The 15,755-nt window shown below is 28.9% G+C and overlaps 5 protein-coding genes across 5 annotated transcripts; 4 read left to right on the top strand and 1 right to left on the bottom strand.

The window, feature by feature from the left end:
• Nucleotides 1-90: 90 nt before the first annotated feature.
• cand_016680 (uncharacterized protein) lies at nt 91-2,919 on the bottom strand (the record flags this gene model as incomplete). Its single annotated transcript, XM_067211902.1, has 1 exon — nt 91-2,919. One exon carries the CDS (start codon nt 2,917-2,919, stop codon nt 91-93), a length of 2,829 nt encoding a protein of 942 aa, XP_067069354.1.
• A 642-nt stretch (nt 2,920-3,561) lies between these two features.
• Nucleotides 3,562-7,098, top strand: cand_016670 (WWE domain-containing protein; the record flags this gene model as incomplete). The annotated part of the gene is made up of 1 exon (XM_067211901.1): nt 3,562-7,098. One exon carries the CDS (start codon nt 3,562-3,564, stop codon nt 7,096-7,098), a length of 3,537 nt encoding a protein of 1,178 aa, XP_067069353.1.
• Nucleotides 7,099-7,712: 614 nt separating this feature from the next.
• cand_016660 (uncharacterized protein) lies at nt 7,713-13,382 on the top strand (the record flags this gene model as incomplete). The annotated part of the gene is made up of 1 exon (XM_067211900.1): nt 7,713-13,382. The coding sequence occupies one exon, from the start codon at nt 7,713-7,715 to the stop codon at nt 13,380-13,382; it is 5,670 nt and encodes a 1,889-aa protein (XP_067069352.1).
• A 574-nt stretch (nt 13,383-13,956) lies between these two features.
• Nucleotides 13,957-14,346, top strand: cand_016650 (60s ribosomal protein L24; the record flags this gene model as incomplete). The annotated part of the gene is made up of 1 exon (XM_067211899.1): nt 13,957-14,346. One exon carries the CDS (start codon nt 13,957-13,959, stop codon nt 14,344-14,346), a length of 390 nt encoding a protein of 129 aa, XP_067069351.1.
• An 89-nt stretch (nt 14,347-14,435) lies between these two features.
• cand_016640 (uncharacterized protein) lies at nt 14,436-15,743 on the top strand (the record flags this gene model as incomplete). Its single annotated transcript, XM_067211898.1, has 1 exon — nt 14,436-15,743. The coding sequence occupies one exon, from the start codon at nt 14,436-14,438 to the stop codon at nt 15,741-15,743; it is 1,308 nt and encodes a 435-aa protein (XP_067069350.1).
• Between the last annotated feature and the right edge of the window lie 12 nt (nt 15,744-15,755).

The raw sequence follows: 15,755 nt of genomic DNA, 5'->3' as shown, positions 1-15,755 counted from the left end.
AATTAAAAATTTATGTATTATGGACTACTTGTAGTTTATTTAAGATTATTTTATTATCTCAAATAATTGTTATTTATATTTTGCATGTCTTCACTTCTTAACAGGATATAAATTCTGAATAATTTGTGCTAACAATGGATTTTGGTTTCGACAATATTGCAGGATATTTTGAGCTTTAATATCAAGTTCTGGAGGTATATAAGATTTAGATAATGACCTTAAGTTATCCAAATTTTGTTGAAAGCCATCTGTAATCTTGGTAGAATATTCACAAAGCAGAAAAACTAATTGGGGAGATGTACTACCCATAAATTTATCTGTTGAGTAATTAGGTTCTTCATTTTCATCAATACTTCTGACTAGTTTACTACAATAAAGTTTAGCCTTCTTCAAATAATCACTTAAATCTAATGATTCATTCCAGGTAGCCTTGCATAAATCTATAAACACAGGATCTAATTCCTCTGTAGGATTATAAAATGAGAGACAAATTTGCATACCAAGTTGCCTGGCTATTGCACTAGGAGATTTTGGGAATACTAAATCACCATATAGTCCCGTAAGAGTGTAAGTTGGGAATATTGGAATATAAGCATTTAAAAGAGATGAAATTCTACTGTAATTAATTTCTGGTAAGTATGAAACATTTACTAAAGTAATGAATGGAAGTACTCTTATTTTTTCTCCAAGTCTGAGTGAAATATAGGCTTTCTTCTGTTCCATTGGTATAGATTGTACAAGAAGTCTTTCTGTCTTTGCAACAAGATTAGCAATATGAATATTTGCTGTATTAATATTATATTGTGAAAGCTTTAGTAGCAAACTAACATATTTAATAGCAGATTTCTGTAAAGGTTCCATAATGTCATGGTCAACATCTTCTCGTAATAGATCTTCACTAAGATATAATAAGGGATTGCAATTATCTGATCTTTCTGATATTTTAAATTCTTTATTTTTAATATATTCTGCTTTAGGAACTAATTTTGCATTATTACAAACAATTACTAAAATTTCCAAAGGATTTATAGGTAATTCTTGAACATTATCTGCCACTATTAAAGTTCTGATTAAATGAAATACCATATTTACATGATCCACAGCTTCAAATAATTGGTAGATCTCTCCATTTATATATCTTGTATTTTCTTTATCACTTAAATTTAATCTGGCTAATTTATCACGAAATTCTATCCTAGATTTTCTTGAGTCAGGTAATTCTTCTAAAATCATTAAAATGCTATCCATAACTTTAGCTAAATCTAATCTAGTAGCTGGTAAATCTGCGGATAATATACTAAATAATTCCGAAGGATAAATAGATTCTAAAGCTGATTCAGTCCCTAAGATATCAGATGAAGTATTGTCATTTTTTTCTTTACTATCTTTATCATTTTTACTATCTTCATCATCTTTGCCATCTTTATTTATATCTTTAAATATTATCGTATTTATAACATTCACAGTATCAATTACTGTATTTACAATGAATTCACTATTCAAATTCTTATTAGAAGAAAATCTTGAAAATAAATTTTCAGTATTTAACAAATTTATTAATGAATTCCAAGAGGAATCACAATCTTGAGGGAAAAAAGAAAAAAAGTTATGTGATGCTATTTTTTTAACAAAATCAATTGATGATGATTGTAAAAGTTTTTGAGTTATATTTATAAATACTCCCTTTTCTTCCTTCTCTAACTTTTCATATAAAGTTTTCGAGTCTGAACAGATCTTTATCCACCTAATAAATAATGAATTCTTTAAATCAATATTTAAATTATTATCAACTAAAGATTCTTCTTCTACTATTTCTTCATTAGATTCCTCAAATTTAGAATCAGTTGAATTCTCTTCAGTTTGTATAAAAGATTTATCTTCCTTAATTCTTTTCATCTTATCCTTTCTTAAAGAATCTAAAGCCATTAATCCTAATGGTCTATGTTTTTCTTTATGATATTTAGATATATTTTCTCTTTCAAATACTTCACCAATTAAACCCCGAGATTTTGGAACTGGCATATCATCTATTACTATTGGAAACAATATATGGGCTTTATCAGTTGGGACATTATTCCAACATGATGTTGTTGTTAATCTAGCCAACATTCTAACCATTACAGATTTTGATGTAACACCATTTCCTTCAATTACATATAAATGAGAAAATTTATCATTTGATATTTGTGGTAAATCTAGATATTTTAAAGATTCATCCTTATCTAGGCTATTTTCTTCCATTTCATATGATTTATTTTGAAATCTATCACTTTTTTTTTTATATCTCTTCATTGATGATCTTTTCATATTTCTCAATTTTGAGCATAGTTGTTTAACTGATTGTTTAATTATATCATCCTCACTATTTATTTGACTATCTTGGTCTTCATCATCTACTATATCAGTCTTAGAAATTGGTTTTGTAGATATCTTTACTAATATTATAACTGATATAAATTTAGATTTCTGATGATATTTCTTTGATAGCTCATATATATGCAGAAATTCTCTTGGACTATTCAATTTTAGTACTGGGCTTGTTAATACAGAAGAACCACTCCAAAGCCTATAAAACCAAGAATATATATTAGATTTCATTATATACTCTTTCAATATCAACCTTGTATAATTATTAAATTTCTTTGAAAAGTGTTTACTGGAAATTCCAAATTTTGGACACCATTTTCCACAAGATATTATATATGGTAATGTAGATTCAATACTATACATATTAAAAAGAACATTTGTACTAGGAACAACTGAATATTCATGTTCTAAAGCTGAAGACTCTGCAGAATAGTCTAAGTGTAACACACTAGGACTACTCATAGATATACTCCCTTGTTCTGATGCTAATGTCCCCATAATACTTGATAAATCCGGACTTTCAGCTGCTAGTAATATTGGGAAATTGCTCATAATAATCAGATTTAAACATACCAAATTTGTTAGATATACAAAATAAAAGGCTAGGAAAGACTTCATCTTAGCCTTATATATCCCTACGATATTTATTTTGGTTAGTTTTATTTGTTACTTTGTGTGTGAAAGTATTCTCTGAGTCAAGTTTAATTTGTACTGCACACCATAACTACTCACAAATAGTTAATAACAAATAAATAAAAATTTAAAATGTAAACAAAAATTTCTAAGAGTATATAGCACTCCCCCCATAATTTTATAGTAAACAATAGAAATTTAAAATCAAGAGTAAAGAGAAAATTAGTAGTATCTATAATACAAGGTTAGGATTTATAGAAAAGAAAAAAAAAAGGCGCCAAATAGTGCATTTTGTGTATTTGTATATCATTACTATAAGCTTAAATTTTAGAAAACTTGTTACTTTTTAATGCCTTGTAAGATTTTGAAAAAAATTATATATAAGATAGCTATTATAAGATTTTTATACTTTGTAATCTTATAAAATTTACGGGATTTTTGAAATTGAGAAGTATCACTTTGAATTTTTACTAATATTTTTGAAATTTGGGATATTTAATGCTATATAATAACCTGGGATTTAATCGAGGCTATCAAGAGGATACAGAACCTTTTTGAATAATGAGCACATCAGTTTTACAGAGTGAATTTATAACTAAATATCCTTATCTGGATTACTCGAATGATTCTGAAGCTGATAACCCTAATAAAGAAGTAAACTCAAATTCAGTATTGAATAATTCTTCTAGTACTTATCTTCCATTGTCAGATTCTCCTTGTATAGTAAATTCATCACCTCAATCCCCAGTTTGCATATCACCTACAAAATCCTATTCTTCTTCTACTGGAAATTGGATGTACCAATGTAATAAAGGTTGGAGATTTTATCCTACCATTGATAATTTGGAGATAGAAAAAAGCTATCAAGATGGAAGCCCCTCTATTGAATTATATCCATATAGAATAGACTTTTTAAGATTTATACAAGTAAATATGAATACTGGAAAAGTGAGATCTATTATTCGTGATGGAATAAAACCAAAGAATATTTGCACAATAAAAGGTAAAGAGGATTTTGATGAGATAAAAACAAGAATATATCAGTTGAATAGCAACACTAAAGTTGGTTATTTAACTAATACACTAAATAACGAAGATTCTTTTAGTTCTTTATTAGTTGAACCCATATTTTCAAGTATTGCTAATGGTACTTTTGACTTTTTAAATAATATTATGAAATCTATAAATTTTGGGAATTCAACAGATTCAGAAAGTGATTGCTGTATAGAAGATGAAGATTCTACTAATAGTACTGAATATGATGGTAGTGGGAATGTTTGTTTAAGTGCTAATTCATTAACTGGTATATCTAATTACCAAATTCCTATAAAATATAAAGATACAGTTTCTATAAATTCTCCAAATAGAACAAATACCCCTACTCCTTTGATATTAACCCCTTGTAATTCACCCAATACAGGATCTACAATTGTTACTCCTACAAATACAAATAATCAATTATTTGGTAAACCTATATGTTCTTATACAACTAAAAACAATTATATTCCATGTACTCCAAAACATAAACAGAACTTATCAATTCAATCACCTTGTAATTCTATATTTCCTTCTAAATATTCATCTGTAGTACCTTTGAATGGACAGGATGTCACTACAAATAGAAGCCCAGTCAGAATTTCTCCTTTAATGAATCTTTCTCCTATATCAAATGATTTCACTAAAGCTCTATTTAGTTCAGTAAATTTATCTCCTAGTCCATCAATACAATCACCAGATAAAACAGAAGATTACTCTAAGTTAAAATATATATCTCCACCAAAACTATTTTCTAATACTCAGATTTCCAAATCAAAATTAGATTATTCAAAATCACTTTTAGGTGGTAATTTAGAGGTGGATAACAAACCAGAGAACTTTGAGATACTAAACTCTTTTCAACCATATAAATATAGGAGAACTGTTGGTATTGTTAGTTCAAAATCATTTTTAACGAAATCTTGCTCTACAAATGATAAGAAATTAGTTAGATTTAACAAGCTTTCTCCAATTGTTAAAGAGAGCTGTGATAAATTTATGAATTTGGGAGATGTCATATCTCTTCCAAATGAGACTGATATGTATTCTATAAAGGAAGAATGTGACAATCCTGAGGTTCAATTTTCTAATGAAGATAAATCAATACCAGGTTTAGATATTACTAACATAGAAGATTTATTTTCTCCTAAATTATCAGAAATGAATAAAGATTCAGATTTTTCTGAATATAATGGTGATCAATATTCAAATGTTGAGGGAATTAATCAATACAATGATTTATATGATCATCCTACATCAGATAATGATTTTTCATCTGGTCTATCTTTAAATTTTCCATTATCTCATATATCATATATGGATGAAGATTTGTTATCTATGGATTATGAACTTAACAAGAAAAAGTCAATATCAAAATATCTTGGTTCAATCCAACCTAATATATTTAATGAAAGTTGTCACTCTTTTTCTCCTTCAAACAATTTGGGAACTACAGATCCTAATTTAAGTAGGGTTATAGATTTAAGAAATATAAATCCTTCTAATGGAGTTCCTTATGAGATTATTTGGTGGTCTAACCATAGTATAAAGTCTCTATTTGTTCAATTAGATTGTGACATTGGATATTCTTTACCTTTTCAGGCTCCTATAGAGCTATTACCTCTTTTACATCCTTTACTTAAAGGTTATATGGATACTCCAAGTAATTTAAGTCAAATAAAAAATGAAACAAATGAACCTTGTTCAGTTCTTATGGGTCTTAAAAATCTTGAAATAAAATTTTTGAAACCTTCTATAGGCGAATATTCTAAAATTTCAGATTTTTGTTACAAGGAACTTAAAAATGTAACTCCAACTATACTAGATCAGTTTGAAATATCCCAATCAGTCATACCAATATCTATATTTTCATTATTATTGACTAGATTCCCAGTACCAGCAGCCAATACATTCTTATTTTCTTTTATATGTAATGATGATTCATATCCACATTCTGGGATGCAAACTATACAGATTCTGAGTTTTCAATTACAAAAAAGGACTTGTATGAATTCTAAGTATTTAATAAATCCCTGGCATAAAGATAAAATTGGGAATCTAAATGATTCAAGTTGTAGCCATATTCATTTAGATTTTCATAGAAGTAATTCTCTAAAAGTTTGCCCATGGCTAGCTATTTCAAATATTATTGATGAATTTATTTTAAGGACTCCAATTGTAGTGAAATGTGTATTAGATAATTGCAATATTATGATTATTCCTTCAAATGTTTACTGCAATCATAGATCAACTAAAAATAATGAATTTAAAGAATATGATTTTGTAATTTTAACATTAAATTTACTTATTCCACTTCTAATAATTCATTCTCAATGTTTACAAAATATCGTAATTGGAGATAATAAACCACTTTCAGAGGATAATTCGGATTTATTTATAAATATTAATACTAAAATAAGGATAGATGCAATGATTTTGTCATGTAGGTATCTCCCTTGTACATTTCCAAGTATACGAAATATAGATTTGGTTCTTGATCTGAATTTAGATAATACAAATATTGGTTCTACTCTACTTTCAAAAAAAAATATGTTATATTCAAATTCTTTATCTATTATAAGTGACGAGGAAATCCCAACAAATCAAAAAAATAATTTACATAATAATAATTTACCAGAAAGTGACATTTCTATATTTGAACCATATCATGAAAATTTTATTTCTGGGCTAAACAACTTAGTTAGGGAGTGGATGAATGAATTTATTGAATGGTTTGACAAATATGTTGGAGATTCTATAGAGTATATAGAAATTACTCTTTATTTATCTTTGCGTTGTATTGAAGGAAATATACAAGATTACTTTATATTGCAGAATCGTAATTTTCATGAAATAAATGTTAAAGTTGATTTATTAATGGGTAATAGTGATATTTCTACTAATTTTGAACAGATTTCTCGAGATTTCGCTAATAATATAAAGGAATGCAGAAATAATATTAAAAATTCAAATTTAAGTATCCTTATTTCTCCTATATTGGCTAATTTACTTCTTGATACTATTTCCAATTCATTTAGTAGACTAAGTACACCGAAGTCATAGACATTTATTTTTCAGTACTCTGATATTTATATTATTCAATTCAAAATTTAAATTTAATAAATCATTTTCTACTTGAGATCTAGGATATAATACCTATCTTATTAATTTTAAACGGAGAATTTGCACCGTATTTAAGGTGTGATTTAACTAAAAAAGTGATGAAACCCATCATTTGTAATTATCATAGGTGTGTAAAACCCTATATATATACACGTATATATTTGAAAAGTTATTTTGATTAGTAACTAGATTTTATTTTTATGCCTATAATTCATCTTAATGACTATTTACTAATCTAATTATTCACGTTTTTATATGCATAACTTCTAGATCTACTCAATTACCTATCCTACTTAATACTAAATAATAATTTGAGTGTAAATATTTTCAATCCTAATAATTTACTTGAGGTTTTAGGTTAATTATAGTTCATTTTTATCTTCTTACCACCATGAAAACTTTAGTCTATTTGAAGCAGATCTAAAAATACATAGTGTGGCGCCAATTATTTTAAATAGTTCTTAGTTTTTTTTTTTTTTTTTATGGTTTAAAAAGAGAAATCAAGAGCTTTATAATGAAACTTAAAATTCAAAGAGATATTTATATATATTCTAATGGAATCTTGCTTTAATAGATTTTTTTTTTGGGTAATTACTCTACTTTTGCTTTATGATACTAATCTACAAATAGTCAAGGCTATTACAACAGATAATAGGGAAGAGATTAGATATGCTATGGAAACCAAAAAGGAAGATGTAACAACTATAGAAGACGCTCTAGGATGTATTATAACCCAATATATTCGAGATAAATTTGGTTGGAATAGGATACATAGAATACCTCGTTATATAAGTATGCCAACAACATTTCCCTCAACCTTGAAAACTAAATTTACTAATGAAGATTTAAGTGATCCTAGAAAGTTCTATTTAAACTGTTTAAAGATTATGACTGAACTTGAGAAGAAGAATATAGCTCTATTAGGACCTGAAACGATTAGTGAAAAGGAGTATGCACAAAAATCATATTGTATATCTTCAGCAGTATATTGTTATCCTGAAAAATCACAACTGGAAATAGTAGAGGAATATTTCAATAAAATTATGAAAGATATAACTAATACAGTCCATGAATATAGGATAAAAAAAGTGAATATAATTGAACAGGAAGAAGACAAGGAGGAAGATTTATATGAAAAACCAAAATATAAAGTAGCTATAGAGGAGAAATTGAAAAAATTACAAATTTTAAGAAAAAAATCGATTATACCCCCTATGAGCTCAGATTTAGAACAGGAATTTTTTCCAACAACACTAGAAGATGTCCCACTTAGAAAAGCTGCTGCAAAACAAAAAGCAACTGAAAAGCTGGAATATCAATTAACTGGCAAGGCATCACTATATAATCTTCCTATAGATGATAATTTAGTATCTAAAATGTCTTGGAATTTTTGGAGATCTATAGTAACACAGGAAGAAAGAGATACAAAGGAAAATAACATAAGATTACTACTTAAGAGCCACAGTTTTCCACATAACCTCAATAATTCACCAAATACTATAAAAAATATGTACGAGATATGTCAAAAGGTATTATTTTCTGAATGGAAGGATGGATTAGTAAATATCTTAAATTCAGCTATAAATAGTGTTAAGGATATATTTTTAGATATTGATAATAGTAAATCTGAAGAAATGAGTGCTCAATACCCTAACCCAGAAATAGATGATGAAAAAAATACTGCAGTAAAAAAAGTTATTTTTCAATATTGTGAAGATTCTATAGATCATTTTGTAGGTAATAGACAGTGGTCAAAAATAGTGGAGAGACAGAATTCTCAGATATATGGTCTACCTTCTGGACGTCCTTACAGACCCTTTAAATTCACATTTGGGAAAACCATATATGAAATGAGGGAAAATTGTGCTAGTGTGATTTGGGATTTATTTTCAAGTGGAATAACTAAAGATTTACATATAGAGGGATTTAGAAAATCTGGAAAATATGATTTGAAATTAGTAAGAAATACTATTGAGAGTTTCTGTCACTTTACTTCTATAGCATATTTCCAGGGAGAACCTACGTTAGAAGAACAGGAAGCAATTCCAGAATTAAGATTGAAACACCAAAATAAAGATAGTACTGATAAGTATAATGACATTTGGAACTTTAAATCTGATACTATTAAACCACCAAGATATCAGTTTTTAGCTAAACCAAATGACGAAAATGTGCATGTAATATCATCTAAAGCATCTCCTACTGGATACAATAAATTTGAGAGTAACAAGACTTTGAATAAAAGATTTTTTTTGGATGGAAGAAGCCCAAGAGCCTTATTTGGTAGTACTAGGAATTTAGATGATATACTAAAAAATGGTGTACCTGTTGGACTCACTGTTGGAGAAATAGACTCCGAAACTCAAACTTATTTATCTTTATATCAAGATTCTAAGCCATCAATAGTGGCTATTCAACAGTGGAATGCTTTAAGGAGTCAGGTACAAGAAAGTAATAAAAAAGGACATGGTTTTACTTTGCATGATTTACCTTCAAATCCTCCATCAGAATGGAATACACCACAATATAACAGTGAGAAATTTTTTTTTGTATGCGTAGAAATTTTAAATTCTATGCTAATTCACAAAAAAATTTCTATAATATTTCCTCATGGAAGTGGAGGTAATACTCAAACAAAAGTACAAATGGCTATCATAGAATTTTGTAGAGATGCTGTAAATCACTATTTTGAGAATTATGAGCAGCTATTTGGAATTAGTAGAGCTGTTACTCATGCACCTTTAAGTAAGATTAATTATGAATTATTAAGTCCAATGGTTTCTCCATCTACTTCTTCTCAGTGGGCTTCTATGCAAGAACAAGTTATTCTAGATTTTATTAGAGACCAACCTAATAGGATAAATGAAATACTGCCATCTGAACCAATCGAGTTTGTAGAAGTTTCAAGTCCTGAAGAATTTATTCAACAATGCTTTAATACTGTTATGCTTGGCATAGGTGCTACACCCTCTACAATTATCATAGAACAAGATTTCAGTGTAAGTACTGAGGAAGTTGTCCAAAAATTTTGCTTTAATGCAAGTAGTATATATTTTACAGCTATAGAATATGCACACTTATGGAAAGAATCACAAGAATGGTTTTCTAACTCAAAATATGCGATCTATGCAAGTAGAGGGACTCTCAAAGATATTCCTTGGCCTCCTCCAAGTAAACCTTTAGCATATGTAGGCCAAGGTCAACCTGAATTGTTTAGGGATATGTGTTTTTCAGTTCTTTTCATTTATTGGATTAGTGGTAAATTTAAAGATTTCCTAATAGAAGGGACGACTTATAGAGAAACCCCCAATATTGATATAGCTAAAAATATATTAGAGGACTTTTGTACTTCTTCAGCTAGGTCCCTATATAAAATTAGTGAGTTTCATCTTAAAGCTAGGGAAAATATAGATATTGATATTATGCAAACTTTAAAAAATACTAATAACTATGATGAAGCTGAAAAATCTCAATTAGAAAAACTGGAAAACTTTGAATATTCCGAAAAGACAAGCTTAAGAACTAAGGCTGCTAAAAAACAATGGGAGGCTCTTAAAGAACAACTTTCAAAAGATTTAAATATGAATTATGTTAGATTTCTTAAATTACCACCTTATGATCAAACTCTACAAGAACTTTGGCCTTTGAATGTAAGTGAAGAAAATTTTTTTAGGCATTGCGTATACGTACTCAATGAACTAATAGATAGGAAACTAGCTTTATTATCAAGTTATGTTCTAGGTGATAGAAACTATGTTGTTGAATCGTTTTGCAAAGAAAGTTATTTTTATGTATTTTCAAATATGAAGGAACAAGATAAATTTAATTCAGAAATAAATTCAAATAAGATGAATGATAAAGTAGATTCTAGAGCCCATTCGTTCCTCATGGATATTTTACAGGAACTTTCTGCTGAAGGTTTTCCTATATTACAGTGGTTGGATCACTATCTTAACTTTGAAAGTCAAGAAGATAGACATACTTTAACAAGAGCTGTAAAGTGGGGAGAAAAATATAATAATTGGCATTTTCTAGATTTGCTTATTCGAAATTTAGATAAAGAACAATTTGTAAATATACAAAAACACATTCAGGCAATCTCTCCTTTTGGAAAAATTATGTCAGTGGGTTTATTTGACAAAGAAAAAATATCTAGTATACAAACTACTTGGGGAGCTATTTATTTACAATCACTAAGGGATTATGAGAAAGGAGAAAATAGAATTATAGGACTTGTTGGAAGTACTCCACCAGAATCAATTTGGCCAGGAGCCTCCGGTGAACGAGATTTTGTTCTTAGATGTGTAGAATCTCTTCAAAAACAAAAAATAAATCCTCCCTATATTACTATTAAATCTGGTGAACGTAGTGAAAGAGGAATTCTACAAATTTTCTGTGAAGATGCTTTAGATACTCTTATGGATATTCAACGGGAACCTCAAAAAATTCTTTCCTTAGATTTCTCATATGAGAAATGTATAAATGAAGCTACTAGACAATGGCAATGGCATCATATATTCCAACAAATTGATATTGATGAGAAAAAGCTTGGTTTTCCTAGAATTACTGGTTTAGAACCTACAATTTCACATTTATATTTTACTGGAGGAACAACTCCGGATGAAATTGAAGATAAATGTGGGAGTGCACTTGAAGAGCTTGATAAACTAAGAAAAATAAAGGTTCTAACTAGAGATGCTTCTACATTTTGTCATGATGCTGTTAAAAGAATTTGTAAAGAGAACCAAGATGGCAAAAGTACCTGTACATTAGAACGAAAAAAATTAGAAGAAATTATTCTTGAATTTTATATGGACAGTCCAATTGGAAATCCTCTTCATGCTAATCCTAGAACTAGGTGTATGAGAATATGGACACTATTAAAAAGTTCAATTCCAGAAGCTAAGAAGAAACAAATCATAAAATCTGGATCTGCTTCTATGTTCAACAGTAGTTCAACTATCCTATATCAAACAGCTATTAAATTTCCTGCTTTAAAGGAAATTTTAGATGTTTGCAGCCCAATTGATACTCCAAATCATATTATTCGAAGTTTTCTAAATGCAATTCGAAAACTTAAACAAATTTCTAATTTGTATTATGATAACGAGGATAAAGTAATACAATGGATTAAGGAATATATAGTAAGATATCTTGCAGATGAAAGAACTGATGCAGAATTCACAGAACTTGCTGGAGATAATGTATTTGGAGATCCATACTCAAAGGAAGATGAAGATGAGAATTTTGGAAAAGAAGGTATATTGGGAAAAGGTATTCCTAAAACATTTAGACCACTAACAGATAATGAAAAGGCACTCTTAAATCACAAAAAAAATATGCGTATTGATGCTCTAGTAAATGGTATAGTTAAAGAAGTGCTTCCTATTTTGTCAGAGCAAGTCAAAGTAGGGGCAAAATCTAGATTGACTCAAGATGCTTTGGAAGAAATTCAAAAAGAATTGGACCAAAAAGATGAATTCTTTAATGGTAAAAAACTTACATTTGAAGATTTTGGAGCTTATATACCTATTTCTAAGGATGATAGAACAAGATTAGCTGGAGGAAAAGTTTATCTACCATTAGTATCCCGGCAGTTTGAAACCAAAAAGCAACCCACTAAACTCATTGCTGAAATTGATACTAGATGGAATAATAGTAAAAAAGATAAAAGTACACATACTTCAAAAGATAGAGACTCAAAATCTGACGGGAATCAACAGAAAATAGCTAAAGTACTGCGAAATTTAGATAAAGAATGGATATCTATAATATCTTATCGAAATTCACTAATTAAGGGACTTCCTTCAGGAAGACCAAGTGAATATATTGGTAAGTATGTATTTACAAAAGAGGCAATGATGCAGAGGTGTATTCAATTTTTAACAAGTGAAGTTTATAGAGAACAGTATAAAATACAAGTTAAGGGTAATATGATTGAAAAGGTAGCGCTTATCAGAGGGCATTGTATGGGTGCAGCAAATATGCATTACTCAGGCAACAAAAGATCGTATCAAATTGCAAGGGATAGACCAAAAGCCACTTATAAGGCTGGTAGGAATATTTATGTCAAAGAACAAAAAAAACCACTACATCAGGTTATAGTCAATGAGAAGTTAGGAAGATCAGGTGGAATCTTGAGTGAAAGTGAACTCTCTCCAGAAGAGAGTGAATTTATTCAAAATAATATACCACCACAAGGAGTATCAATTGAGCTAGTCTGAATTATAAAATATAAACATTATAAATGCACAAAATCAAGTAGCTACAGTAGTATATTTTGTATATAAATCTATAAGCTAAAAAACTTCATATTAAATAATCAATGACAAATAATTCACACCACAGTGCGAATTAGTACTTTATATCTTGAAGTCTATATTGAAAATCCTAAATAATTCCTCGAAATAAATTTATATATATATAGTATAGAAGATATTAATTTATTTTACAAAAGATTGTATCTGTCCGTACATCTTTAATATACCCCGAGACGAACAGAGTGGTAGTGCCGTGTTGGTGTCTCAAGACAGCGGGTTGAATATAAACTACTATTAACTTCTATATTATAATGCTTACTATAATAACTTTGTAGTCCATAATACATCATATATATTATTTGGTACCTAATAAATATTGGGCAAGTGTAAATAATACCGGTTTTCTTTCAGCTTAAAAATAGAGTCCTGGTTAAAGGCTGACGCGTTTGCAATAGGTTGTTGCTTTCAAGGCAAGTACTAGATATCTGATAGAATTACATAAGAGGACTCAGTTAATATATAATACGAAGATTCTACAATGTCTACAGTAAAAACAACTATAAAGACAGATATATGCTCATTTAGTGAACATCGTATATATCCAGGACGTGGAAGAAAATTTGTTGCTCGTGATGGCAGGGTTTCCACTTTTTTAAACCAGAAGTGTAATTCATTATTTCAGCAGAGGATTAAGCCAGTGAAACTGACATGGACTGTTGGATGGAGAAGAATGAATAAGAAGTTAACATCTCAGGAGTTTAGTGCAAAGAAGAGAAATAGGAGAACTGTTAGACTACAGAAAGCAATTGAGGGCTTATCACTAGATGATATAAGAAAGAAGAGAGCTCAATACCAACAAATTTCAGGATCAGCTCAAAAGGCTGCATTATCAGAAGCTAAAGCTAGACAACAGAGAAAGCATAAGTAGACCTTGAATAATCTTAATGTGATATTTAAGATATTTATAATAGGGTAATGAATAGACTATGAATTATTCTTTTTAGCTGCTTTAGTATTATGGTACTAAGTACTTTTCTTAAGATCTGCACCATTACTATTAACTTTTTACCCACCTCTCTTATTGCACACTGGTTTTTCCCGGGAGTAAAGCTATGTCTTTTATTTTTTGTGACATTACTTAGAAGTCAAAATATCATAGATATTCGTAGTAATCATGTTATGAGTACTAAAGATGTACAGATATCTAAACAAAAAGGGGATTCTATCGTCTTAGTAGGAAATGTACCTTCTGGTCTAAAGCAAAGATTATATAAAGCTTCTATCCTCCCAGATCCTCATCCAATTTCCTTATCCAGTCGGAAAACTATCTTAGATGAAGATTCTTATATATCAACATTAGATCATATTATACGTAGAGACTTTTATCCTGATCTAACATATATGAGATCAGCTTCAAGTGGAGTTTATAATGTAATCGATAGTGCTCCAGGAACTTTAGCTATCAACGATCCTTTGTACAAGATATCTGATGGTAATCTTACGAAATTTCAGAATCATAACTTTGTTATTAAAAATAATAATAAATACATAAGAGTTAATTCAAATATGTCCTTAGATGACTTTCATTCTCGCTTTACTAGCCAAGATAATACATCTTTTAAAACTATAATTGCAAATGATAAAGCTAATCTAACAGCTAGTGAGAGTTGGGTTGAAGAATCCAGTAGAAATTATAATATTAACAGAGAATTAAGAATAATTAAAATGGAATCAAATGAACTTGAAGATTGCATATTATCAACAAGAAGTGAACCTAGAAATGCTCTAATGTTTACTCCACATACAGAGGTTAGCTTAAATAATAATCAATTGAAATCTCAAGGGGATATAAATATATCGAATACTAGATATCATTACTTAAGTAATTTTGCTTTAGATAATAGACTTGCTATTCAGAGTAATGAAAAAATAAAACAAAAAAGTATGAGTGAGTTAATGACTTTTAATGATATTGTATATAGTCAAGATCAGTTACAAATGAGTCAACATACGGACAATATAACTTTTGAAATTCCAGATATCCCAATGAATGAAAAGATAACTAGACAACTTATTTCATCATCAAATAAAAAGAAGGCATTGACTTATCAAACAAAATCTAAAACAAAGTTTAATATTGGATCAAATACATCATCTTATTCACAAAGTACTGCAAAATCTTCAAAATATTTGTTAAGAAACTCACCTTTAGTTAAGAATGTTTTGCAAAAAGCTGTAAGGGCAAATGAATTAGTAGATCGACAACTCAGAGAAGCTTACTCTGGTAAAAGAAGAGGTACTATATCAAGAACAAGTATTGGATAATTTATTACTACA

Source organism: Cryptosporidium andersoni, assembly GCF_001865355.1.
Source record: "Cryptosporidium andersoni isolate 30847 chromosome Unknown contig_9, whole genome shotgun sequence".
Taxonomy (NCBI): domain Eukaryota; phylum Apicomplexa; class Conoidasida; order Eucoccidiorida; family Cryptosporidiidae; genus Cryptosporidium; species Cryptosporidium andersoni.
Note: the sequence above shows the minus strand (reverse complement) of the source record. Positions and strands in the feature narration are given on the sequence as shown.